Genomic DNA, 27,315 nt, shown 5'->3' on the forward strand with positions numbered 1-27,315 from the left:
TATGATGTGTGTTATGTTAAAGAGAAAGAAAACTCAGTGTTGCTTTTTATACCACTTTATTCCAACCTGAGCACCTCAATATAAAACTAAACACTGGTGAACTGTTTTCCTTACTAATTTTGAGTTATTGTAAAATGTACAAGTTCTGCTATTAGATCAACACTTAAATAGATTAAATCATCTGACCCATGGTTGATTTCATATAATGAAAATACGAAAATACCTAAAATAATTAGTGCAATATACTGATCAAAATAAAATGGACTTTGAAAAACAAGATTTCAAGATTATTACTAATAGCATTGTAATACTTATGTTACAAATTGCAGGTACAGTGTTTATTATGGTTCTAGCCATGTAAGAACAGCAAAGCCCCTTCCTTTCATGGGGGAAGAAAGAAATAATTAGCTTTTTTAGTATCTGTACATTTTGTATGCACTTAGGCAATTCTTAAATATTACAGAAAATAATAAACATGGAAGCTACAATGCAGTACTCTATTTACAGTACAGCTGAAGATCATATTTAAAATCACGTTTGAATGTACATAATTGTTAGTGCACTGACTAATCATGTCCAAAGGGAACCAGGGCTCCCTTCCTGCTCCAGACAGATCTCTATGTAATGGCCAACAGTGATTAAAGAGAAATCAGACACCTGGTTTGTTTCCACTTTGTTGAAGAGCTCACACAAAAGGACCACTATCCATTAAAATGCATTTATCAGTTTTTATATTCCTAAAACAAGATAGGGTTACACATGACTTTTCAGTCAAATTAAAAAATAACAGGACTGAGTAAGATGTCAGTAATATTCTTTCTGGAGATGTAGGACTGTTTTCTTTGGATTATTTTATTAATATGTGGAATGTACACTTTTTAGCCAATATAAGAAATTACCATTTGCATGTCTTCTGTTGCTAAGCATAAATATTTTTAGTCTTCTAAAAATGTTTTCCTAAAGCTCACTCACATTAGTAATTTTGAATCTTTACACATGACTATTATCCCAGGTTGGAGACTGGGTGGGTTAAATGTGGATCCATACCCATTGGAGATGAATGGTTTCCTTGCACTTTCCCATGAAGAAATTGTACACAGTTCTCTTTTCCCTTTCTACTGCCGAAACATTAGTTGGAAGAACACATGCATGTTATTAAAAATTAAGTTCAAAACACTCAAAATAATTCAGTATTAGAAACTTGATTCTACCATAAGTCTCTTTTTGGAAGTCACATTTGGGCCGGCTAAATGCTCCCACACCATGGTTTTTGCCACTTAGGAAGTTCAGTTACTACAACACTGGCTTCTGGCAGGCTGTGCAGGCTCAGTAAGGTCCACTCCTCGTCCTCTGGCAGAGTTTGCACCTGGATTCTGTGGTTCATTCTTTGGCAGCTTTTTAGCTAAGAAAGAAATGACCAAAATAAAATTATAAAACCACTTAGACCTACTTATATATAATACTCTTTCCCAGTTGGGTTATCTCCAAAGTTTTACGTGACTGACTTAAGTATGCTCTTTTCAAAAATTTTTTATCTATTAAAAGCCAGAAGGTAAAGCCAAACACCAAATAACCCCCCAAAAATACACCACTGGTTTGCTGTACTAAAGGAATTTAATTTCTTTAGTGTTTGTGAAGTAGGTAGAGGCCAACTGTAGGCATACCATTTAAACTTAAATTTAACTAGAAGTATACATAATTTTTATATCAATTCCCACAGAAATAACATTTTACTTAATTTGTGTTGTATTGGTTCACATGCAAACTAGGCAACTCCACTACCACTAGATATACTCAAACTATTTTACAATCATTACATTTTTATTATATACAATCTGCTAGACATGGTGGAACATGACTGCAATTTCCATGATTCATTCTGGAGAATGAGTTGGGACAATCACTTGAGCCCTGGAAGTTAAAACTAGCTTGAGAAGCATATCACAACTCCATTTTGAAAAACAAAACTAAGTAAAACAGACACACCCTTTAAACATCTATGTTTTCCCCTCTTGGGCTATGAGAACCTTAATCTGATTTACAAATAATGATACTTACTATACACAAATAGCTTTGTGGTTCTATATGACTAATAGTGGTTTAGTAGTGCTCCCCACTAAAAATGCACCTGCTAGATCCATGGCTTAATCCTGAGGACAAAGCAGCAATATTCCTGAATAGTACAATCCAATCCCTACCTGGAATCCTGGACCTTTGTTGTTTTGTGCCAGAAACCCAGGGGCTTGCACATTACACATTAACAACTACCACTAAGCCACACACCCTCATCCTGCATTTTTTAAAACTATTTTTTCCTACCTTCCCCACATCAATATTATCTTTAGCACCTCAGATGCGAGAAGCAAATCCAGTGAGCACTTATACTGATGTTTGGAAAGACAGCTTCTACTGGGCCACCCTAAGAATGGCTCTAGAGCCAGTAGGTACCAAAGTACAATAAAGATAAATGTTCAGTCAAATGTATTTACAAGCAATGCCCAATAAGCAGATTAACAATGGTACTAGTAACAGTATAAGCTAGCACTATAGGCTGTATTAAAATAAATACTGAGTTGGGTTTTAGAATGTGCATAATTTCTCTCTATAGCCTACTCCTCTAAGGACTTTCTATAATCACATCTGACTGAGATCAGGAGGAGGAAGGAAGTAAACAGCACCAAGAACTGATTTTGCTCACTGGACTGTACTATGTGATTTGAGATGCTAACTTTATCAAGGAAATGACCACAGTTCCATTTACACTGGAGATTTCTTTAAAGAAAGGAAAGAGTTTAATTTGAAACAAAATCTGGAATCGAGGAATAGAGTCAGGTTTCAGAAATATAACACAAGCACTGTACCACAGAGGTACTTGCCCAGCCTACAAGTCTTAAAAAGAAGTCTAAAGTGTAATCCCAGCACTTGGGAGACTGAGGCAAAAGGATTTGGAGTTCCAGGCCAGTCTTGGCTATACAGTAAGACTCTGTCAAAAATAAAACAGGTTCAGTTAATGAATGCTTGTTGTGTAACCAGTAAATTCTGACTGAGTTTGGATGCTCAGCACCCATGTGAAAGTATGAAAATGTAACTCCACCACTAGGGGTAGATCTTGGGATTTTCGATGAGCGTACAGTTCAAAGATTCAGGCTCAGCTGGGCGTTGGCACAAGCCTTTAATCCCAGCACTGGGAGGCAGAGGCAGGTGGATCTCTGTGAATTAGAGGCCAGCCTGGTCTACAAAGGGAGTTCCAGGACAGGCTCCAAAGCAACACTTTACCCTGTCTAGAAAAACAAAAACAAACAAAACACCCCCCCCCCCAAAAAAAAGAGGCTCAAAACAATGTGATAGCAAGATAATTCAATTCATGAGGTAAAGTTGTTCATTGCCAACCTTTATGACATCAGTTCCATATCTGGAACCTACATGGTATAAGGAGTAAGCCCCAGAAATTGTCCTGCCCTTTACATTTGTGCTATGGCACACACACAAAATAAATGTTTAAAAATGAAAGATGGAGAAATAATGGAAAACATCGCAATGTCAACCTCTGGCTTCCACAATCAAGAGCACCTGTGTGCAGGTGTGTATTAAACAAAAGCTATTCTAAGGTACATGTTGAAATATTTCATTGTCACCATCTTCCTGCCTTGAACATGGATCATCTCTGTCTAACATTCCAACAGTATGTACCAACTACACCTACCTACTAGTAGCCACCTTGGTTATCAGAGTACCTTGGTATCATAGTGTTCAAGTTCAAGTAACCCTTATTTTACTTAGAATGGCCCTAAAGCACAAGTACAAGGTCATCCTCGGGTACTTGAGACCTCAAAGCAACAACAAAATAATATCACAATGAATAAATAAATAGAATAAAAAGGAAACTTCCAAGCCAGGTCTGTTGGTAGTTGAGACCCTACCTCAAAGCAACAACAAAACAATCACACAATAAATAGAAAGAAAGAAAGAAAGAAAGAAAGAAAGAAAGAAAGAAAGAAGGAAGAAGAAAGAAAGAAAAAGAAAGAATAAAAAGAAAACTTCCAAGCCAGGTCTGTTGGTACACATATAAACCCAGCACTCTGAAGTCTGAGGTACAAAACCTAAACTTGAACTCAGCATCAGTGAAACTCAAACTCATGGAAACAAACCTTCAACACTGGAGATGTAGTTTCATAGTACAGCACTTGCCTACCATTATTTAAGAAATGGGGTCTGATCCCTTTTCCAGGCAGAAATGAATCTTTGTGAAAATGGGAAGGAAAAGGAAATCTATGCTAGTTTTGTTATTCCATCTCTATGTATACGTAGGACAGAAGTACCAAAAGGCTTAACATCATCCATAGTTTCAGGAATTCACAGTGTGTCTTGCAACATATTCCCTACAAATAAGAGACTACTGTACACAGGAAAATTTACCTCTTACCTATGAGATCAACTTTTAATACAGCTATATTATATAACCCAATATTAATTCATGAATGAACGACATTACTGAGGCTAGGAATGTAGCTCAGTGATAGGTACAGCATGCTGGAGGCCCTGGATTTAATTCCGGGGGGGGGGGGGGTCCTGACAGTAAATTTTTTTTAACCTCACTCTTAGGCAGGGTCTTATGACCAACAGGCTGGCTACTATGTCCTGCTTGCCAACCAGTCTTTACAGTATTCCTAACAAAATATTGTTTAGTGGACAGGATCTTAAAAAAAATAGTATAATCAGTTAAGAAAACCAAATAATGTTTTAGAGGGCATGAACCAAATACTTTGCTTATCATTTGAAAAATATTATTAATCTTACCTATTGCCATGAATATTTCATTTACATTCATTGATGTCTTAGCTGATGTCTCCATGAATAATAAACTGTTGTCATCTGCATAGGACTGTGCTTCCTGTTTATTTAAAAAAAAAAAAAAAAAGACTTAGCTGGGCAGTGGTGGTGCATACACACCCTTAATCCCAGCACTCAGGAGGCAGAGACAGGCAGATAGATGATCTCTGCTACTCCAAGACCAGCCTGATCTACAGATGGAGTTCCAGGACAGGATACAAAGCTACAAAGAAGCCATGTTTCGAAAAACCAAAAAGATTTATTCCTTGAACATATATTGAACCTGCTTTATTTTATAGATTTCCTTATTTGATTACATATTATTTTATTACTTATTGATTTATTATAGCCAGAGAATATGCTGTGACAAAGGAAGAAACAATGAGTGGGATAACTCACCATATGTATTTTTAACCTTAACTTTTTGCCTATTCCACTCTTGATCATGTCTAGTATTAAACCTAATCATAATAAGAATTTGAGGACAGCGTATCATTTTATGATAAATCTTTAATTTCAATGGCAATTTTTATTGTGCCTTTTAAAGATAAAGATAGAATTTACAATAAATAATGGAAATTCAATGTCTTAACACTGGCACCAACTACGGAAATTCATCCTCATGTTTAATTTTCAATGGCATTACAATTCCATTATCAAAATTGCAATATTTCTGTGACGCTCTGCAGCCTATCTATATTATTGCCCTTGGTCCTCCTCACAGCTATTCTTGAGTAGGAACAACTGAGACTCCTTTGAGCTGTTAAAGCACAGGGCCACTTTTCAACATAACTGAAGTTCTCTAACATGTTTTGCTAGGGAGCTTAACTGTCTGGATAAAAGACTTCACATAGCTGACTTGAGAATTAAATGAAGTTGCCGGGTGGTGGTAGCAAATGCCTTTAATCCCAGCACTTGGGAGGCAGAGACAGATAGATCTCTAAGAATTCAAGGAAGCTGTTACCCAGAGGAACTCTGTCTCAAAAAGAAAAAAAAAAGTGTTCTGCTTAACAAGCTACAGTAGCAGCTTCCTTTCTCTCTATTCATGTAATGTCACGAAGAATTCTATCACAGATCTATGTATTTGGCCATAGCAAGAGATACAGAAACAGCTTTTATAAATCTATTAAGATCTTTGTTTTTAAATGACTAGCATTCATTCATATACTGTTTTATAGTAGAGTACATTATGAATTAGTTATCTTAAATGTACACAAACTGGAGGTCTTAACAAATTTATTTATTTATTGGTTTTTCAAGACAGGGTTTTTCTGTATTGCTTTGGAGCCTGTCCTGGAACTCATTCTGTAGATCAGGCTGGGCTGGAACTCACAGAGATCTGCCTGCCTCTACCTCCCTAGTGCTGGGATCAAAGGCGTGCATCCCCAATGCCCAGCCTGGTCTTAACAATTTTTTAACATTAATTTATTTGGAGATCGAGGAGCCACACTAGAGGTTTAGATGACAACTTGCAGTCAGTATTCTGTTCTAAAACTCCAGGTTGTCATAATAGCACCTTTGTCTATTAAGACTCTTACATATCTGAAGCTTCCCACCCCCGACCCCTTCTTTTTCCTCTTCTGAGATGGGTTTATTGTGAAGCCCTGGTTACCACATAACTATGCAAAAGATCAGGCTAGTGGCTAGTCTCAAACTTGTGACAATCCTACCTCTACCTCCCAATTGGTGTGATGGGATTATAGGGGTGCACTGCCATACCTAGCTCAAAAATTACTATTTTTACATACACACTCACACATACACAATAAAATTATTTGTTTATTTATTTAGTGTGTACATGTACATATGTATGTTTATGTTTGGGGTATGTATACACCAATATGCATATGGCGGTTAGCGAACAATCTGCATTTCTAGGCATAGAAAACTCAGCAGCTTTATATGCTAAGCCACATTGTGGGCCTCAGATGATGAGCAGTTGAGCTTCTGTTTTTTAATTTCCTTTTAAGGACAACTATCTAAATGTGTATGTGTGCATACACTCGTGTAGTAACAGATGTAGTATGCAAGTACATTAGAAAGCAGGAAGAACACCAGCTTTTCTCAGGTGTGTATAAGAGAGTGGAGGGATGTAAGGTATAGAACAGTATTTCTGCCACCTTTCATGAAATTATTTTTTTGGGAAAGAGACAGGGACTCACATAGCCCAAGCTGTCTATCCTTAATCCCACTTCCACTCCCATTCTCCTCCTTCTATTTCCCCTGGTACTGTATGTGCTACAATCTCTCTGGTTTATGCAGTGGCTCAGGATAGAAACCAAGACACACACACACACACATGCTAGGCAAACTGCTATCTATCTATCTATCTATCTATCTATCTATCTATCTATCTATCATCCATCCATCCCACCCACCCACCAACACATCACCTGAGCTATATCCCTGACACTATCAGGAAAAATATTTTATGTATTAGTAGTTTATATGTAAGTCTGTTTTCAACTATTTTCATGGTTTAAAATTACTTATAAACATGCTTTTAAGAGAAAATAAAATTCCACATACCTGGAAGTCAACAGCTCTTTTATTTGCTAGGTCAGCTTTATTTCCTGACAAAGCTATCACAATATTTGGACTTGCTTGCCTCTGAAGTTCTTTAACCCAGTTTTTTGCTCTTGCAAAGGACTCCTGTTAAACAAAGAAAAAGTTATTTGGCACAGGCTCAAATCAGAGTTAGGAAGCATCTTCTATGAGAGAGCAGTCATTCTCAACCTTCCTAATGCGACAAATCTTTAGTAGTTACTCATTGTGGCAACCCCCAACCATAAAATTATTTTTGTTGCTACTTCAAAACTGTAATTTTGCGACTGTTATGAATCGAATGTCAACATCTGATATGCAGGATGGTCTTAGGTGACCCTTGTGGAATGTTCATTCAAAACTGCAAAGGGGTCTTGACCACAGGTTGAGGATCACTGGTCTAGCATGACTCCTGTATCATTTAGACACCTTTATCTTCTATCTCACTCACAAAAGCTTTGGCAGAAATGTTATGACTTACTACAACAAAGGAATTTCCAAAAATCTTTAACCAAATTCTAAATACTAAAAAATGATTATTCAAACTGAATTCAGGGTAGTAAGATTTTATACCCACCTCATTTGTGATATCATACACAACTATGGCTGCTTGTGCTCCTCTGTAGTACATTGGTGCTAAACTATGGTACCGTTCTTGGCCAGCTGTATCCCATATTTCAAATTTTACTGTTGTGTCATCAAGACACACAGTTTGGGTTAGAAAGGCAGCTGAAAAAGAAAATTATCTCCAGTAAATTTTTCTCAACTTTTTGTTAAGACACAAAGGTCAGGCTGGCCTGGAATTCACTTCATAGCCAAGGATGACCTTGAATTTTTGATCCTCCTGCCTCTACCTCTCCATTGGTGCTGTATCACAACCAGTTTATGTGGTGCTTGGGGATGGAACTCAGGGCTTCAGGCATGCTAAACAAGTGTTCTACCAACATTTGTGTGAAAAATGGATATACACTGATCTCAAAAGACAACATTCAGTTCTTATTCCACTAACTCAGATCCTGCTAAGCCCCAACCCCATATACCTAGTGAAGTTGCTTAAAAGCTAGATAAATACATTTTTTCATAAGACCTTAGTAGTAAAATCAGATAACATTCTTTATAACATTTTAAAAATTGTATGGCAAGTAATACTTGTCTAGTCTACCCAAACTTCAGTTCAATCCCCAACAGTAAAAAAGTTTAAGACCATATTTTTAATTTGCTTTATAATTTAAGAAACAGTGAGAAACGTAACATACTTGGTATTTTTTGTTCGTTTGTTTTTGTTTTGTTTTGAGACAGGGTTTCTCTGTAGCTTTGGAGCCTGTCCTGGAACTTGATCAGTAGACCAGGCTGGCCTCGAACTCAGAGATCCACTTGCCTCTGCCTCCTGAGTGCTGGAATTAAAGGTGCGTGCCACCACTGCCTGGCTACACATGGTATTCTTAATCCATATTTTCAACCAAACAAGGATCAAAAACTTTTGGGTAGGGGGTAGAACAATATGCACAAAATAAAAATATACTTTTACCACCATTATTATTCTTGTAAAATTATTATATAGCATTTACATTGTGTTCAGGCATTGTAAGTATCTAGACATAATTGAAAGATAGTGGGAGACGCTGATGATACAGCTTAGTAAGGAAAGTGCTTGTCTAGCATATACAAAACTAGGTTAGATCCCCAGGAGCATATAAGCAAGATACCATGGTACATGACAGTAAGCCTAGCCCACAAGGAGTGGGAGGCAGGAAGACCAGATACAAAGTCAATATTGGGCACATAGTAAATTCAATGCCATCCTTGTCTACATGAAGCATCACAAAGCCAATCACCCTCCCTCCAACTCCCCTCCCTACAGGTACACAGTTACATACAAACAATATCCTTTCATATGAAGAACCTGAGTTTTCTAAAACCAAGCCCTTACAAATATCTAGGTGCAAATACATACTCATCGTTTCAGTACAAATCTTATTTGTTAAACAGATTCAATGTTCCTCTTTAGTTTAAACATTTTTTTCTTTCTTTTTTTAAAGATTTGTTTATTTATTATGTATAGTGTTCTGCCTGCAGGCCAGAAGAGGGCACCAGATCTCATTATAGATGGTTGTGAGACACCATGTGGTTGCTGGGGATTGAATTCAGGACCTCTGGAAGAGCAGTCAGTGCTCTAAGCCTCTGAGTCATCTCTCCAGCCCCATATACTTTTTTTTGTTTTTCATACAATATTTTGATCGTATTTTTTCCTCTCTGAACTGGCTGGTTTTGTGTGTCAACTTGACACAAGCTAAAGCCATCAGAGAGGAAAGATTCTCAGTTGAGAATTGCCTCAATGAGATCCAGCTGTAAGGCATTTTCTAAACTAATAACCACTAGGGGAGGGCCCAGTCCATGGTGGGTGGTGCCATGCCTGGAAAGGTGGTCCTAAAGTCTGTAAGAAAGCAGGCTAAGATATTAAGCAGCTCTCCTCCATCAGCTCCTGCCTCCAGGTTCCAGTTCCTGTTCTGACTTCCTCCAATAATGGATTATGATCTGGAAGTGTAAGCCAAATAAACCTTTTCCTCCTCAACTTGCTTTATGGTCATGGTATTTTGTTGCAGCAATAGAAAGAAATCCTAACCAAGGCACCTTCCCAACTTCCTCCAAATTCTCCATACCCCCAAACTTCACAATCTCTCTCTGGAAAAAAAAAAAAAAAGGAAATCAAATCAAAACAAACAAATCCAGTCCAGTAAGACCAAAAATAAAATTAAAAAGTCCATAAAGCATAAAAGAAAAAAAAAAGCAAAAACAAATCATAGGAGTCCACTGTATTGGTCAACTACTCACTCTTGGGGATGGGGCCTACGATAGAGTGTGACATATCAGATAAAATTCTTTTTCCCTTTTCCTGCAGGTATCAATTGAAAATAGCTTCTTGATAGTTAGGAATAAGACTTTTCCTTCTCCTTGCTGGAGTTTTGTCTGATTTGAACCTGTGCAGATCTTGTGCATGCTGTTAGTCTCTGCCAGTTCCAATGTTTTTTAAAGGCATGTTTATTATTTTTGTGTGTATGAATGGCATAGTTCAGATCACTATGTAAATTAGAGTTTAAACTTAAGGTCACCAGATCCTCTCCCATTCTAAGGGGAAAAAATTACATTTTACATACACACTAATAAATGTAAGCTCTATGCAGTCCTGACTGCCTCAAATTTAAAGTTATTTTTGCCGCTGACAGAATTAAAGGTGTGTCATGATGCTCAATGGTCATATTTGTATGTTTATTGTGTAGTGATTATTTGTATGTTTATTGTGTATGTCAGATGTGGGAAGCAAACTTGGTCCTCTGCAAAGGATACACTTTTCATCACTGAGCCATCAGTTCTTTAGCACCCACCCTCTCCTTTAGCTTAAGAATTTTTAATTTTCCTTTCCCTGTCTCTTTTTTATTTACACCAAGATATAGTATCACTAAATAGCCCTGGCTGTACTGGAACTCGATATACAGACAAAACAAATAAAAAAAATGGAGCTGGAGAGCTGACTCTCAGCAGTTAAGAGCATTTCCTGCTCTTGCAGAGTATCTGCGTTCAGTTCCCAGCAACCACATGGCAGCTCACACTCATCTGAGATTCCAGTTCCAGGAGATCTGGCATTCAAGGTGCACAGACAATATACATGCAGGTAAAACAACTCTTTAAAAAGACTGGGCATGTATGTGTGCCACAGTATAAGTCAGAAGGCAACTTTTAGAAACTGGTTATCTCCTTCCATTGTGTGGGTTATAGTGACTGAATTCAGGTCAAGTGGTGTAGCAAAATACTTCTGTTTTTATTCCAATTCTAGTTTTACCAAGAAATGCCAATACAGAAGAATACTTTAGTCCAAGCATGGTGATATACACCTGTAATCCCAGCATTTATTCACTGGAAGAATAATCATGAATTCAAGGCCAGCCAGTGCTAAGATTCATACATAAACCTAAGGGATTGTCAGAACAAGCCCAAGAATGGAGTTGTATGAGAAGACTGAGTGCCTGGGAGAACACTAAGATAACAAGCCAGGAGTCTTCTGACCAGTTTCCTCAAAAACAGGGAATTGTTCTTGGACTGTGCTTGCATGTCCCTCCCAGGTGTAGCAGGATAGGAGTTTTAGATTACTAATTACAACTGGCTATTGTTATATGTTCACATGTCCCTACAAAAAACTCTTTTTTGCCACCTGCAGCTTGTCTTTGTGACTGAATACAGTTTGAACGCAAGAGAACTTTACTCTATTGATTTTTGACTCTGAGTATAAGTTGAGTGATACTCTTGAGACTTTAGTCCACCTCATTTTTAGGCTACACTTTTAGTGCTAAGATAACAGGTGCTATGAATTGCTTTCTTTTTCTCTGGTCCTTTCCTCACTCCTAAAATGACACCAAAATTTGTAGTTTTATACTACCTCATAAAATGACACAAGTGAAAATGTTTATGCTATTGTACTCAGATATTCTATGTCCAAACATTTCCTTCCCTCTCCTCTTTTTCTTTCCTCAGTCTTTCTGCCTTTATAAAGTATACTAAGAATATGCTTCATGGTTTTAACTTTTAGGACTGTTTCTTTTTAAATTATGGTGTTTGCTTTAATTATTTCTCCTATTAGATGAATGGCCCAACCATCAACAGGTATTTATTTACTAGGTGCTGACTTAATGCCAGTTTCACACTATATGTCAAATTCTACTTCTGGCACCAAGACATCTTTATGGTCCTAAGCACAGTAGGATGGGCTTCCTTAAACAAACAGGTGCTTTTAAGAGTAGAAATTCTTCAACAGCAACCATCTATGTGACTTGCTATTCTATTTTCCTCAGGAAATCTGTTATCGAATTCAGTCATGAGATGCAGCAAAAAATGCTGCATGGGAGGCATAGTCATTTCCTATTTGGGTTTTGACTACAATCCTTTCTGTGGCACTATTTATGCCTCACAAGTCCCCTTCACCCCCTTTTCACAAAATGAACATGAAAATATCACTTTACCACTCCTTCCTCCTCCACTGTTTGTCAAGAACAACATAAGCTCTTACAACTGATGTCTGACCATGCATCCATTTGGGCCCACAGAAAAGTGCTAACAACAATCACAGGAATTAGTCACAATTTACTTATCTTGATGATTAATTTTATGATTTTCAGTCAATTTCTTTTTAATGAGAAGGGAAAAGAAAACAAAAGGAGGGAAGATAAGAAAAATGGCAAAGGGGAAAGGGAAAATTAGAGAATGGAGAAAAAATAAAAGCAATAACAGATATAGACTTTGACAAAACACTAGTAAATATGTTTATGTTAATTTCTAGTGGACCAGAAGGGGGGGTGGTATCAATAGAGATTCTGAAATGTTGAATTAATGATTTTGCTTACTGCCTAATTCCTTATCTGCTGCCTAATGTCACATTTCATAATATTTTACTTCTTCATCTGTTCATCTGGTAATAAAATTCTTCTTTGTAATAAAAAAATAAAACCAAACAAAAGCCATGTCTTAGTAACTAGTACCATGACTCCTGAACATATACCACAGAAAAAAGCTAATATAATTAAGTTAGATGTAAGAGATTTAGCTGATGTGGAAAAAGTCTACAGAACACTTTAGTATAGTTTTTATTACAAGTTAAGAATTTTACAACATAGAAGTGGAGAAAAAAAAAAGGAAAGTTATGAGGTTAAAAGTTGGGAACGAGGGGCTAGCTCACCATTTATAAGAGGGCCTCTGTAAAGGACTGTGTTTGGTTCACAGCATCCACCTGCAATTGCAGGGGATCCAATGCCCTCCTCCTTTTTGGCCACCTCAAGTATCAGGTATGCAGGAGGATATACATATGTAAGCAAACAAAATACTCACACATATTTTAAACATCTTGAACAATTATTAAAATCAGGATTTTGCTATGTAACTATGGCTAGCCTATAGCTCCTTTGGCAGACTAGACTGGCCCTGAATTTGGCAGTAATCCACCCACTTCTGGCTCCTGAATGCTGGGATTATACTACCATACCCAGCTGAGATAGGGAAGAAAGCTCAGAAAAGAGATGTGGGTGCTGGCACCCACAGTATTTGGGAGGCTGAGCTGCCAGGATGTTTTGAGTTCCAGTCCAAAATAACAAATTAAAGTAACCTCCCAAATCCATGCAGATGAACAGGAATTAAACCAAGACACCCACAGAAACTAGCAGTGTTCTAAGGGAGAAAACTTATGAGAAGTCAGGAACCCTTTAAATCTCAGTCATTAAAGCTTCTTTTAACTTTATAACCATATGTAAGAATCATATTACAGAAGCCAGGCTGTAGTGGCGCTAAATCCCAGCACTCGGGAGGCAGAGGCAGGCAGATCTATGTGAGTTCGAGACCAGCCTGATCTACAAAAGCTAGTTCCAAGACAGCCTCCAAAGCCACAGAGGAAACCCTGTCTCGAAAAACAAAAACAAAAAAAAGAATCACATTACAGAAGTTCAGGAGCAAACATTTGAAGATGATATCCACTACTGGATTGTAACCTGAAATTGCAAACAGAAAAGCAGGGGTTAAATGTCTCATACTGGAGTTGAGGACACAGCTCAGCAGCAGGATATTTTGCATAACTTAAAAACATGGTGCTAGCACCATGGAGGTAGGGGTGTGTGTGTGTAAGAGTAGCTAAGAAAAAATAAGAAACCACAAAAATGAGATTGCAAGGTACTAAAGAAAGCGTGATGATAAAGAAACACTGAGAAATTTTACCATTAACAAAGAAAACAGAACAGTCATATGATCATTATAAAGAAAACTGAGGAAGCTCTTCTGTTGAGATTGTACATTGATTGTATGTTCCAGGAGACCTAACAGCAATGACGTCACACTATATTTTACTTACAACATGACTGGCACTGACACTGTAACTTTAGCTTGGTCATAAAAAAGTCTCTAGCTTCTAGCTGGTACTTTCCTAGCACCCATGCTTGAACTCAGCTCTTGTCAGGGAAAAATCTAGGTTGAAGTAAAACGTAAAAAGCCAGCTTGCTACAACTGAGTCCAATTCTGAGGACCCATGGAAGAGAACTTCAAGTCATCCTCTGATCCCCATATACGCAACCACATGCAAACATAATTTATAAAGGAATGTACAGCTACAGCTATAAGAATTGCAAAATGGAGGTGAGCAGGAGGCAAACAGCCACAGAGGACAAAAAATAAAGTGGTATCATGGATATTCACTGTAAACCTCCATTATCTCTCTCTCTCTCTCTCTCTATCTATCTATCTATCTATCTATCTCGGCCCCCCCACTCCATTTTCTTCTTTCAGACAGGGTGTCACTATGCAGTCTTGACTGGCCTGTAACTCATGGAGATCAGTTCAATACTGCCTCCAGAGTGCAGGGATTAAAAGAATACACCACCACATTCAGTCTCTTACCTCCTTTTTCTAAGACAAAATTTTTGAAACTACTTTCACATTTTCTCTGATATATAAAATGAGTCAATAACTCCCATATATTTGATTACACAGCATAATGCTTATCATATGTACTGATTTTCTAGTCTCAATTTCTGAGAAAAAAGCAAACCAAAACACCTCATGTGCATAAGGACCTACCTTGAGTCAACTGCAAAAACCTTAGGTAAACTATTTAAATAAGCTATTGCCTTGCTTTCCTCAACTATTAATTAATGTTTTTATACATTCATGCTAATGTTCTGATGAAACTTAGAAGTATTTGGTCTAAATCCAATGAATGAACATGTATACACTTGAGGTACAGTCTTAATAAATTAATTTGTTTCTGTAAAGTGACATCTTTCTGAAATTTACAAATTAGATACAAATGCAATAAAGCTCAAAATATACTGTTATTTTATGATGTTTTATTTTTCAAACATAATCCCCCACCCCCAGTGTCTTGTCATTTTAGTAGTAGTAGATAAAGCAAGAGAACTGTGATTTCAAGACCAGCCTGGATTATATAGCAAAACTGTCTCAAAAAAAAAAAAAAAAAAAAAAAAATTGTAAAATACTGGGATTATCTTCAAATATATGGCTTGATTTAAAAAACTTAGCAAGTTGAAAGACAACCAGAACAATTTAATGAGATACTGTCTCAAAATGAAGAGGAAAAAAAACATTGTGTGGGCTATAATTCTGTGGTAGAGTGTTTGTTTAGCATGGCCGAGGAAGGCACTAGATTCAATCCCTAAGGCTAACAATATAAAAAGAAAAAAGTTCAATATGAGATACCAACAAAAATCTCTTCTTGAGCAGAGTGGTGGTGGCACATGCCTTTAATCCCAACACTCAGGAGGCAGGTGGATCTCTGAGTTTGGGGCCAGGCTGGTCTACAGAGCAAGTTCCAGAACAGCCAGGGCTACACAGAAAAACCCTGTCTTGAAAAATCAAAATCTCTTCTTGATGGACTAGCCATTAAGTATCTAGAGTTAAAAAAAAAAAAAAAAAAAAATAAAGTAAAGTAAAAAAAGTAGCTAGAGTTTATGCTTATATCAGACTAGTTGATACCAGCAAAATGGCCGTGGAAGCTTGTCATACAAGCCTGACAACCATCCCCAGAATACACAGCAAAAGGAATTGACTCCCAGAATTATTCCTCTGACCTCCAGAATCCTCTGAGTACCTACACTGACCAAAAAAAAAAAAAAAGCAAAATCTTCTCAAATTGATCTAAGAATGTAGCTTAGGTGGTAGTAGTTCCTATTATTCAATACTAACCCATGGAATTAGTCCCCAGCACTGCATACTCCACTCCAGGCTCACTGGTCTATAATTCTACCATTAGGAAGGTAAAAACAGAAGAAACAGGTCATCACTACACAGTGAATTCAAAGTCAGCTGTGTCAAAATTGTATCAAACACAAAACATGTCTTGAATTTCTGTTTCCTTCTGGAGATAAGACCTCAAACTTACTACATAGTTGAAGCTGGTGCTGAACTCATCATCCCTGCCAACTCCCTATAGTTGTGTACCATTATGCTCAGCTAACACAAGTAGGTCACAAGTGATTTCAAGTACAACAGTGTTAGGAGATAGGTAATGAATTTCAGACAATATATTATGCCTTAGTATACAATAGCCAAGTGAACCAACAGAGATAGTTCACTAGTTTAGATCTCCTTGGTCAAGCCATTATGCTGAGCAGCTTTGAATACTTAACAGCACCAGCACCCTAACCCTAACAAAACTGAGATGGCAAAAGTTAATATTCATGATTCACAATGATTCTTTGCAATCAATTTTAATAGGGTAAAAAAAATTAACTAGACCATTATTAGGTGTATATATGTATGACCCTATATTTCTTGATCCTGGGGGCTTCAGCACTTGCTCGAAGGAGGAGATAAGAGTGGGGGGTTAGGGAGGTTCAAATTATGACCTTATGAATGATAGGCAAACACTTTCCCACTAAATATAGACCCAAGATTTTTTTGTTTTTGATACAGGGTCTTACTATGTAGTCCTGGCTGTCCTAAAATTCACTATGTAGATCAAATCATCCCCAAAGTCAGAATCTGCCTACTTTTACTTCTCAACTGCTGGAATTAAAAGTGTGCAACATGACGTGAAATTTAAAAAGAACACCTGGGGCTGGGGATATAGCATAATGGTAGAGCACTAGCTAGTTTCAATCTCCAATACTGTAAACAAAATATCAACAAGTTCTTTATAGTATTGCAATCAATCCTACTCAATAATATTTCAATTATACGGAGTAAGGACTGTTAACTACTGAAACATCATTTCCTTATGTCCTAAGTGGCACAAACTACTATAAAAAAAAAATCAAATTTCTACCAACATCTAATAAAGACTTACAAACCCATGGGCATAAATGTTATAAGAGGAAATAATGCTTTCACCTAAAAGCAAAAGATACAGCAAATTACTTTTATCTTTGCATTAAAAAACACAATAAATTAGATGTGGTAGCTCATGCCTATAGTCTCATCACTCAGGGAAGCTGAAGCAGGAAGATCACTCTAAGCCAAAAACTGCCTGGGCTTCAGATGGAGAGCTTTTCAAAGCCCAAAAGAAACCAAATAGCAGCAACAACAAAAATCTAGAAATAGCCAAGTAGTGGCAGCGCACACCTTTAATCCCAGCACCCAGAGGCAGGTGGATCTCTGAGTTTGAGGTCAACATGGTCTACAGAGCAAGTTCCAGGACAACCAAGGCTACATAGAGAAACCCTCTCTTGAAAAACCAAAGAACAGAACCCCCATCCCCTTGAAACAGCAATGTATTTTAAAAGCATCTCTTTTTCATGAATCAAACAATAAATTAAACCAGGTCCAGTTTAAAAGGACCTGAAATTCAGGGCCAGTCTGAGCTACCCTTATTTAAAATAAGCTCCTTTCCCACATTTGGGTCTCGCCAACATTTTCTTTAAAAGTAGCTATAACAAAAAGCAGGGTATGGTACTAGCATGAATCTGTACTCAAAACTTGGGGAGGTGAAAGCAGTACAAATCAGCTAGCTCACACAGTGAGTCCAAAGCCAAGATGCTCTACATGAGATCCCATCTAAAACAAAACAAACCAAAAACCAAACAGTACCATCAACAATGTGAAAGCTGAATATAGAGGCGCACACCTATAAATACCAGTCCTAAGGAAGAGAGAATTACTATGAGTTCCAGACCAGCTTATAATAAAGAGACCCTTTATCAAAAATCAAAACAAATACAAATAAAAATACAGTTAATGCAAACATTTCAGTTGGCTTTTCTTTTCATTTTGGAATAAACTTATTTGCCCCCTAGTTTTATTAAGATATTATAAAAAGCACTGATTTAAAAAAAAAGTCCTAGGCAAAATGTGTGTTGTTGAAAAGGGTTTGTCAAACTCACCCTATCAAGGACCCTATACCCTCAGGCTCAGAGGGATGTGAGTTTTGACAGTGTGTGCAGAAAATTCCACCATAGCTTTCTTCCCCTGGGATTTTTATAGCCTGAGGACTATTCCCATACAGCCACTATCACCAAGATTGGCCAAACTTGCCTCCTTGTTTATCCATTCGTAATTGCCTGCCTGCTCAACTCTATATAGTAAACGTGTTGAGCATCTGGGGTGTAGTGGTTTCTCCATCAGAGATCCCAGTCCACCAATCCCAGCAATTTCTGTGTGTCCATCATCTGCCTTTTCTTCATCCCTCACTGCCCTAGTCCCTGGAGCCCTGCAAGGACAGAGCACAAGGGATAAGTGAAGAATAAAAGTTAAATATACTAACAGCATATTTGCACATACCATTCAACACCTGAATCAAACTATCATGTGTTATCTATCAATGAAAATGTAATTTTAGGATGTAAAATATCTCTAGGTTTAAAAAAAAAAAAGCCCCAGTTGTTCTCTGCCATACAAATATGCATTGTGACACAATTCTGTCCATATTCATGCAATACATAACATAACGATAAATAAAACAAAGCCAACAGACACTGTCCTAAGAAACAAAAGAAATTGCTGGGTGTGATGGCCCAATAATTCCAGCAAGATAATGTAAGATTGTTATGAGTTCAAATCTAGCCTGGGCTACACAGTGAGTAGGGGTCAGCCTGGGTTAGAGTAAATAAAATCTTGCATCTAAAACAAAAAATTGAAGACATTAAGCCAATAAACATACCCACATTTTAAAAATTGTGAACACAAAAGAGCTACACCACTAATATTTCAGTTACATTATCACGAAGTGCAATAACTAGAAACTTTAACATACGTACATACAGGTAATATTCCATTTACCTGTGCATTCTCCCCCAAGTAACCCTCTTAACAAGTAACTCATTTGCTGTTGAGTATGCAGTCAAATGACCAGGCATAATTGTGAAAACCCAGAATGAACTTAAAATATTTTAAGAATTTAACAGGGTTGGGCGTTGGTGGCTCACACCTTTAATCCCAGGATTCGGGAGGCAGAGGCAGGCAAATCTCTGTGGTCTACAGAGCGGGCTCCAGGACAACCTCCAAAGCAATACAGAGAAACTCTGTCTCCAAAAAAGAAAAAAAAAAAGCTTTTTACCAGGCCTAATTCTGAAAACTTGGCTGTAAAACGCTCATATATCTGTGCAAGTGAGTTTTCAGAACTAATTTCTTTAGGTAATCTCAGGTTTAGGTAGTATTTGCTTTCTAGTTTTTTTGTATTTCATTTGTTACTGGTTTACTGGTTTGTCATTGGTTCTTGTTTCGAGCCAGGTCTCATGTAGCCTAGGCTGCCTTAAAACTCACAGCTATTCTCATGTCTCAACAGACAAAACTGATTACAGGAAGTATGTTATTGTAAATTGTTACCCTTTTTTGGTTTTTTGAGACAGGGTCTCTGTACTAGCTGGTTTTGTGTGTCAACTTAACACAAGCCAAACTCATCAGAAGGAGCCTGAGCTTAGGAGATGCCTCAATGAGATCCAAGTGTAAGGCATTTTCTCATTTAGTGATCAATGGGGGTGGGGGATGCCATTCCTGGGCTATTGGTCCTGGGTTCCTTAAGGAAGCTAGCCAATAAGCAGCACCCACCCCTCCATGGCCTCAACATCAGCTCCTGCTTCTGAGATCCTGCCCTGTTCTTATCCTTGACTTCATTCAGTATAAACAGTACTGCTGAAATATAAGCCAAATAAACCCTTTCCTCCCCAACTTGCTTTCCGATCATGGTGTTTCACTGCAGCAAAAGAAACCCTAACTTAGGCAGTTTCAATATGCAGTGGTGGCTGACCTGAGCCTTCTGGGGGGGGGCTGAGATTAAAGTTGTGTTCCACTACACTCCACTCTCATACTGTTAATGGTACTGTGTTTTGAGGCAGTATTTTACATAGAGCAGGCTAGCCTCAGATTCATAGCCAAAGCTAGCCTGAACTCTAGTCTGCTGCTTCCACCTCCAAATCCCAAAGGATGCACCTGCCTCTGCTTCTTTGTGCTAGGATTAAAGGGATGCACCATCATGCCTAGCAACTGTAAATTATAGTAAGGAACTTTATTGTCTTAAGTCAGTGGTTCTTAACCTTCCGAAAGGTTGTGACCCTTTAATACTGTTCCTTATGTTATAGTGACCCCCCCAACATAAAATTATTTTGTTGCTATTCCATAACTATAATTTTGCTTCTTTTATGAATTATAATATAAATTCTGATATTCAACCCTTCTGAAAGGATCATTTGACCCCGAAGGGGTTTCCATCTAGAACTGAGAACCACTGGTCTAAGTAAAGATAATCTCAGCCTGAAGTTCTTACCTCTGGAAGAGCAATCAGTGCTCCCAACTGCTTAGCCATCTCTATAGCTTCCACTTAAACTTTTAAAATCTTAAACCAAAATACTAAGCAGCTAGCACCGAAATTATTATTATATAACATATCAACAATGCTAGAAATGACTCAGCAAAAAGCTACACTGGTATTTGTTTAGATGCACTTACTAAGCATTTATTCTCTGCCAGTTAAGACATTAAGACATCTGCTTTCATTTCAGGCAAGGCACTGTTATTTCTGATTCATGTAAGAGGAAAATAAACATGTGACTTCCCTAACCTAATAATAGTAGTATTTGATAGAGGAAAGATTTAAGATAAAAACATTGTGTGAAAAATTACTGAGGCTTAGAGACATATCTTAGTTGGTAATGTGCTTTCCTAGCATGCACAACATCTTAGGTTTCATCCCCTGCACCACAAACATAGGGTGTGGAGGCCCAACTATAATCTCAACATTCTGGGGGTAGAAGATCAAATCAAGGTCATCAACAAATACCTAGCTCAGTTCAGTTCCAGACCACCTTAGGCTAACATGAGACCTATCTTATGAATGTCTCCCTCCCACCCCAAAAGCCCCCCCCCCAAAAAAAAGCTATTAAATAAAGCCTTGCTAGATTTGAGATCCTGTCTCAAAAACAACATAGTCAAGGCATGGTAACCAGACCTGTAACCCCAGCACTTGGAGGTTAAAACAAGTAGGATCACCAAGAGTTCATGGAAAGCATGGGATACAGGGCAAGACTGTGTCCTGAAAAGACTTTCCTATCCAAACAAAGAAGACATTTTAATTTTGTGCTTTGCTATCTTGTTTGAGATAGGATCTTCCTATATCTTTGCCAGTGATCTGAAACTCAGTCCTCCCACTTCAGGAATGCTGATTTATAAGCTTGTGTCACCCTCATCTAGCTTGTTTTTAAAAGTTTTCCCCCATTAAATATTGTTTAACCCTCAAAATCATGTTGGGCTGGTAGTGTACACCTATAATCCCTGTAGTTAGGAGGTGGAGGCAGGACAATAAGAATCCAAATTTCAGACTAGCTTATGGTATAATAACTTATTTACAAACAAAATAAAACACCAAATTAAAATATTAAAGTCTAATTTCTGCTAAAAGCGTTTCTTCCCTGCATGATGTATTTATTGATTCAAAAATCACATTTAGAACAAATATTTATTAATGTATGACTCAGTTAAATGATTAAAAGGAAAATAAGACTCTCACCCCCAATGGTACTCTCTTGAAATTCATGAAATTGGCCCTTCACAAAGCGAAGCACAAGGCTTGATTTGCCAACAGCAGACTCTCCTAGAAGTACCAGTTTGAACTGGCATATTTTATTTCCAGTATTTGGCCCGTTGGGTCTTGTTGCTCCTCGATTAGCCATGTCCAAATTTGAAAGAAGTCCCTAATTTCAGTTTCCCAAATGAACTTCCAGGATGCAGGGTATCAATTTTGTTTTCTTTCTGGAAAAAATACCTGTGGAGACACAAATAATAAATAAACAAATCAAAACTAAGTAAATCGGTATTAGTGACTTAATATTAGTAAGTTTAATAATAAAGTATTGTAATGACCAAGTACATAGCCAAAGTCATTTAGTTTATTTCAAGGCAAATAATGGCACAATATTTAAGTCTAAAATCACCTAAGGTTAACCTTCAAAAGGAGGGTGAGAAGTCTAAAGAGAGAGAAGATGCTCAGGGAAGAAGAGAAAGTAATAGAATCTATATGGGATGAAAGCAGAAGAGAACAATCTGCAGAGGATTGGAGAATATGGAGTGGACAGGGAAGAATGACACAAATGAAAACATCGCCTATAACCTACCTCTGTATGTTAACAACAACAAGAAGAAATTAGTAAATGAGGCAAGTTTTCACAGGGTGTGGTAGCAATAGCTATTCCAAACTTGGGAAGGCTGAAGTAGGAGCTCAAAGCCACAGACAACATATCACACCTGACAGCAAAACAAAACAACTAATCTTCAACAATTTGACTTTGGGAATTGTTATAGTGCTTTTCCAGCAAGTAGTGGGCTCTAGGTCCAAAAACAAACCCAAATAAATAAAAATAAAGAAGACTTGACTTTGTGTATCAAGTACTCTTACAAATCTTATAAATAAGGAAACAGGTACCATAAGGTTAAGTAACTTCATTGAGATCACAGAGCAACTGTTGACAGAGCAATTTGAGAGGTCAATAAGAATTCAGGGTCTGGGCACCGTAAAGATGGCAGTTTAGTCTAAGTACTGCTATTCTATGTAACTAGAGTTCAGCTTCTAGGGTGATCCACAACCTGTAACACTAGTTCCAGGTGATCTGTCATCTTCCTCTGACACACACACTGACACAGACAGTCACACACACATGCAAATCTTTTAAAATGAAGAAAAGAAAATCAGGTTCTATGTCCTATCAGCCCTTAGCTATGAAATTCACATTTATCTCAGGCAATTTGGTTGATTCTAAGGGCCTCAGTTATTCATTTGTTAAATATTTGTAATATTGCCTACCTTATTTTACAATCTTGAGAAGAAATAAAATGAGATGTATCCTGTTTGAAGAATTAGATGGCATAAAAACACCCAGAGTTTATTAACATTCTGCTTGCTTTCCTAGTACTATTAAATATTCATTCTCTCCTTCTGTGTTTTACGTACTTTTATACTTTTGAAGTAATTTTATAAAAGTTAATAAAAAAGAAAATCAGGCTACAATGTCATACTACTTGGGTTAATATTATTTTTGAAGAAAAGTTATGCTCATAAATGGAAAGGTTTTAGAACAAATCCTACAGTTTATTATTTGAAGGCCTCCATTAAATGATACATTTTTCATTTTAATAGTAATTCCCAAGTTTGTGAGCCTGGATGGTAAGAATTTCTCTATCTGGTAGACTTAAGAGTGACCTATTTCCTTTCAGTAATTTTGGGGGATATCTGTTTAGCATTGCATTTGGAAAAAGCTAGCCTGAGAGGCAGTCTCCTCCCCTCCTCTTTAGACAAGGTATCACAAAGTAGCATAGAAATGATCTTCATACTTCCTGCTTTTAAGATCTGCACCAAGACATCCAGCTTGTTTTTAATCTTGGTAGAACTGGCAAATATTTGAAACATCCTTTTCAGTTTACTCACAAATCAATTGTAATAGCTTAGTCCAACCTTTTATCAATACAAGGAACCTGGATGGGAAAAGCCTGTAAATCCCAATACCCAGAAGAAGAGCTGTGAAGTATTCCTGAGGGTAGCCTGAGCTTACATAGAGGTCTTGTTTCAAAAAGGAGAAGAAAAGTCATTGAGTAACGCACTTGCAGTATAAGTGTAGGTTTGGATCCTGGGAACCGTGTATTGTGAAAAGGCGAGGACCAAGATCTGAGGTTGCCAGTCTGATACACACACAAATGCTATGGAATGCATACACCTTCACACAGGAACACAAACTAAAGTAAATGTAGCTTATAAGCTTATTAACAACAAAACACACTTAGGATTTCGTCATTTCCCCCCCCCAAAAAAAATTGCACTTCATGTAGAAATTTGTATTCCTCATAAAATTTGAGTTCATAATGGAACTCTCTTCCCAATGACAAATTCATGATAAAAATATCCATAAGATCTTTGTTTTTGTTCTTTTAGGACAAGGTCTCCCTCTATATATAAAACCCTGATTGTCATAGAACTCAAAGGAATCTGATCTGTTTCTACCTCCCAAGAGCTGGAGTTAAAAGTATGCCCCACCAAACTCTGCTTAGTCTTTAAGATACATTCTTCTGGTGTGATCTAGTTAATAGCTTTGAAGATTACGTACCTTTCCAAACATACGGATAAATTTACAGATAAAATGATATTTGAGCTACTTCTAACCAAGAGAACACAAAACTACCATTCCAGCCTAGCACTTGGGAAGTTGAAATGAAAACATGTCAGTCAGAAAGACATAGCAAGGCCCTGTCTCAGAAGAATAGACATGGTTGCTGGTCAGTGGTGGTGCACACCTTTAATTCCAGCACTAGGGAGGCAGAGGCACGAAGATCTCTAAGTTCAAAGCCAATCTGGCCTACAGAGCCAGTTCCTGGACAGTCAAGCAACAGAGAAACCTTGTCTCTAACCCTGCCCCAACCAAAAAAAAAAAAAAAAAAAAAAAAAAGACTCAGCAGTCTCTAAGATTTTAATGCCAGCACCTGGGTCCAGAGGAAGGTGAATGAATCTCTGAGTTCCAGGCCAGCTTGGTCTACAAAGCATATTTCAAGCCACCCAGAGCTACACAGTGAGAGCGTGTCTCAAAAATAAATGAATAAAACTTCCATTTCTCCTCAATTCGCAGGAACAGATTTTGAAGTCTAGTCTTGGCTATGCCAATATCTGCCAGAGCAAAGTTATAATTTCCAAATCTCCAAATCTCGATATCCATTAAATAGCTACTGTGAGAATTAAGATAACATCTGTAATTTCTAATACAGTGCCTATTAAGTACACAGTGCTTGAAATTGGCAATTTAAATGGTCTCTTGGTGAGATAATGTTGTAGATCAACAGACTGTCAAGCAAACTGAGAAGGTATCAACACACCTTCAGATACACTTTCAGCTGCTTTTCCCAGTAATTCCTTACCTACAAAACAATAAATGACTTATCCAGGACAAAACTTACTCTGAAAGTCCACAGTACTTCTAAAATTTCAGGGAAACATCGGATTTTTCACAGAAAAAGTGAACAAAAAAAATCATAGTTTTGCTTTTTAAGTGTTCCTTACCCTTCCCACCCCATCTTTTTGAAAGAGGAACTTGTAGCCTAGGCAAGCACAGGGGTAAGTTAGGGAAAGCCTGGAACTCCGTATCCTCCTACCTCAGCTTCCAGAGTTCTGGGATGACAGATGGGTGCCTCCATATTCAGCGCCTTTTAAAGTTCAAAGCTACTGAATCTTTACTTCCAAAGACCTCAAACAGGAAATAAGCCAAATTATAAACATACACACATTGACCACATTAATGTTAATTTAAAAATTAAGTGCAAGGCTGAGAATAGCCAGCAGGGCTCTTGCTCAGCACACACAGTTGACTGAGTTCAACCCCTGACAAAACACAAACACACACACACACACACACACACACACACACACACACTGTACACACGCACGAGTGCTACATGCAATTCTTTGTACTCGCTGCTTGTACTTATTTTGACAAAACTTTTGCATAATTTGCATCATACATCTTGAAAACGATAATTACTTTATACAGTTCTTACCTTCAATTCGAAAAATTACTGAGCCCTTAAATTGTACTTTGCTCACAACCCTACGGGTTCAAATTTTACATTAGGAATGATCTGGCCAGTCCTCAGTATTCCGAGAGCCATACAATAGGGTTTTTGTTGTTGTTGAATTAGCTACCTACAAGCAACTGATGCAGCACTTTGATGAATACACTTCAACAAGGCACAAATTAAACATGCCAAGTGTGACAGTCCAAGTTTTAAACTTCTGGAAGTGTCAGGATGTTAACCTGCTTGCAGAGAACCCGACGGCCTTGATTCACCCGGTCCCAAGAAAGACAAGAGAACCCCACCATTCCATAGCTCGGCCAAGCCAGTCAGAGGTAGGCGGAGCTCCCAAACCCCACCTGCTGTAGGCCCGGATTCCCGGAGCACCCGAGAACCAACTCGGGGTGCCGGGGCCAGCAGCCCCGCCGGGCCCCGTGGCCGAGCTCCTGAGCCACCACTCCCCGCGGCCGCGGCCCGGCCAGGACTGAGACCTCACGACTGGGCCGGACACCGCCGTGGCCCACGGCGCCATCTTGGGAAGAGGGTGTCACCCCTCGGCGCGTCCCGCATCCCAGGCTCCGGAGCTGCCGGCCGCATGAGTGCCTAGAGCTGAGGCCCCGCAGAGCCTGCCTGGAGAGCCGGGCACAGCCCGGAGCCGAGGGGACGCGCCCCCAGGGCGGCTTACCTGGGGCGCGGCTCCCGGCAGCGAGGCCACGCACGGCCCGAGATCGGATGCGCTGCAGGCGCCGCCTGCTCGCGGCTGCTCACACTGGCCGGCGCGGGGCTCCGAGCGCCGTGCCGCCCCTGCCGGGATGCGTCTCTGCCTCTCCGCCTCTCCGCTCCGCCTTCCTCTATCCTCCTCCGCAGTCGCCGCACTCGAGTTCCGACGACTTCCTCCTCCTCCCTCCGCCTCCTCCCCCTCAGGCCGCCAGGCTCCTTCACGAACCAAAACACAAACACTCAGGGTCCAGCAAAGAAACTACTTCCGCCGGCTCCGCCACGTAGCCGCACGCCGCCAAGTACGCCGCGTGCTCACTTCCGCTGTCGCCCCTTCCTGGAGGCCTCCTAAGGGGCGCGGTCGGCGCCACGTGACCTCGCCCGGCCAGCTCTCGCCTCCGCGCTCCACTGGTCGCCTAAAGGCGCGGGGTGTGGCCCTCGCAGCGCCTGCAGGATCCGAGCGGACGTCTTGGGCTCGCTCTGCCTGCGAGGCGGGTAGGAACCTCAGGAATGGAGGGGGCGGGGCTTGCGTCACGTGCCTTGCCCGCAGTCCTGGCCGGACCTCCCTCCCTTGCTTAGCCTTCCTCTCCCCGCCCCGCCCTCTCCAGAGCCATTGTTAAGTGGGACGGCATCGCTCTGCGCGGGCTGTGAGGCGTGGCAGGAGCCTGACGGGCATGGGCCGGCCCTCAGTCACGTGGGTCTCTT

The 27,315-nt window shown here is 39.0% G+C and overlaps 1 protein-coding gene across 1 annotated transcript; it reads right to left on the minus strand.

The window, feature by feature from the left end:
* Positions 1 to 39: 39 nt before the first annotated feature.
* Positions 40 to 26,653, minus strand: Rab5a (RAB5A, member RAS oncogene family). The gene is made up of 6 exons (XM_051204187.1): positions 26,579 to 26,653; positions 21,857 to 22,111; positions 7,952 to 8,103; positions 7,360 to 7,482; positions 4,798 to 4,891; positions 40 to 1,402 (listed from the first exon to the last, which is right to left on the minus strand). The coding sequence occupies exons 2-6, from the start codon at positions 22,017 to 22,019 to the stop codon at positions 1,287 to 1,289; spliced, it is 648 nt and encodes a 215-aa protein (XP_051060144.1). The 5' UTR covers positions 22,020 to 22,111; positions 26,579 to 26,653; the 3' UTR covers positions 40 to 1,286.
* Positions 26,654 to 27,315: the final 662 nt, after the last annotated feature.

The sequence above is a fragment of the Phodopus roborovskii genome, unplaced genomic scaffold (genome assembly GCF_943737965.1).
Source record: "Phodopus roborovskii unplaced genomic scaffold, PHOROB, whole genome shotgun sequence".
Taxonomy (NCBI): domain Eukaryota; kingdom Metazoa; phylum Chordata; class Mammalia; order Rodentia; family Cricetidae; genus Phodopus; species Phodopus roborovskii.

Excerpts from the sequence above, each read along its gene's own strand:
- Rab5a (XM_051204187.1), bottom strand. The coding sequence starts at position 22,019 with ATGGCTAATCGAGGAGCAACAAGACCCAACGGGCCAAATACTGGAAAT. Across the intron at positions 8,104-21,856 it reads TCAAGAGAGTACCATTGGGG|CTGCCTTTCTAACCCAAACT; the intron begins GTGAGAGTCTTA and ends TTTCTTTTTCAG. Across the intron at positions 1,403-4,797 it reads TGAAATATTCATGGCAATAG|CTAAAAAGCTGCCAAAGAAT; the intron begins GTAAGATTAATA and ends TTTCTTTCTTAG.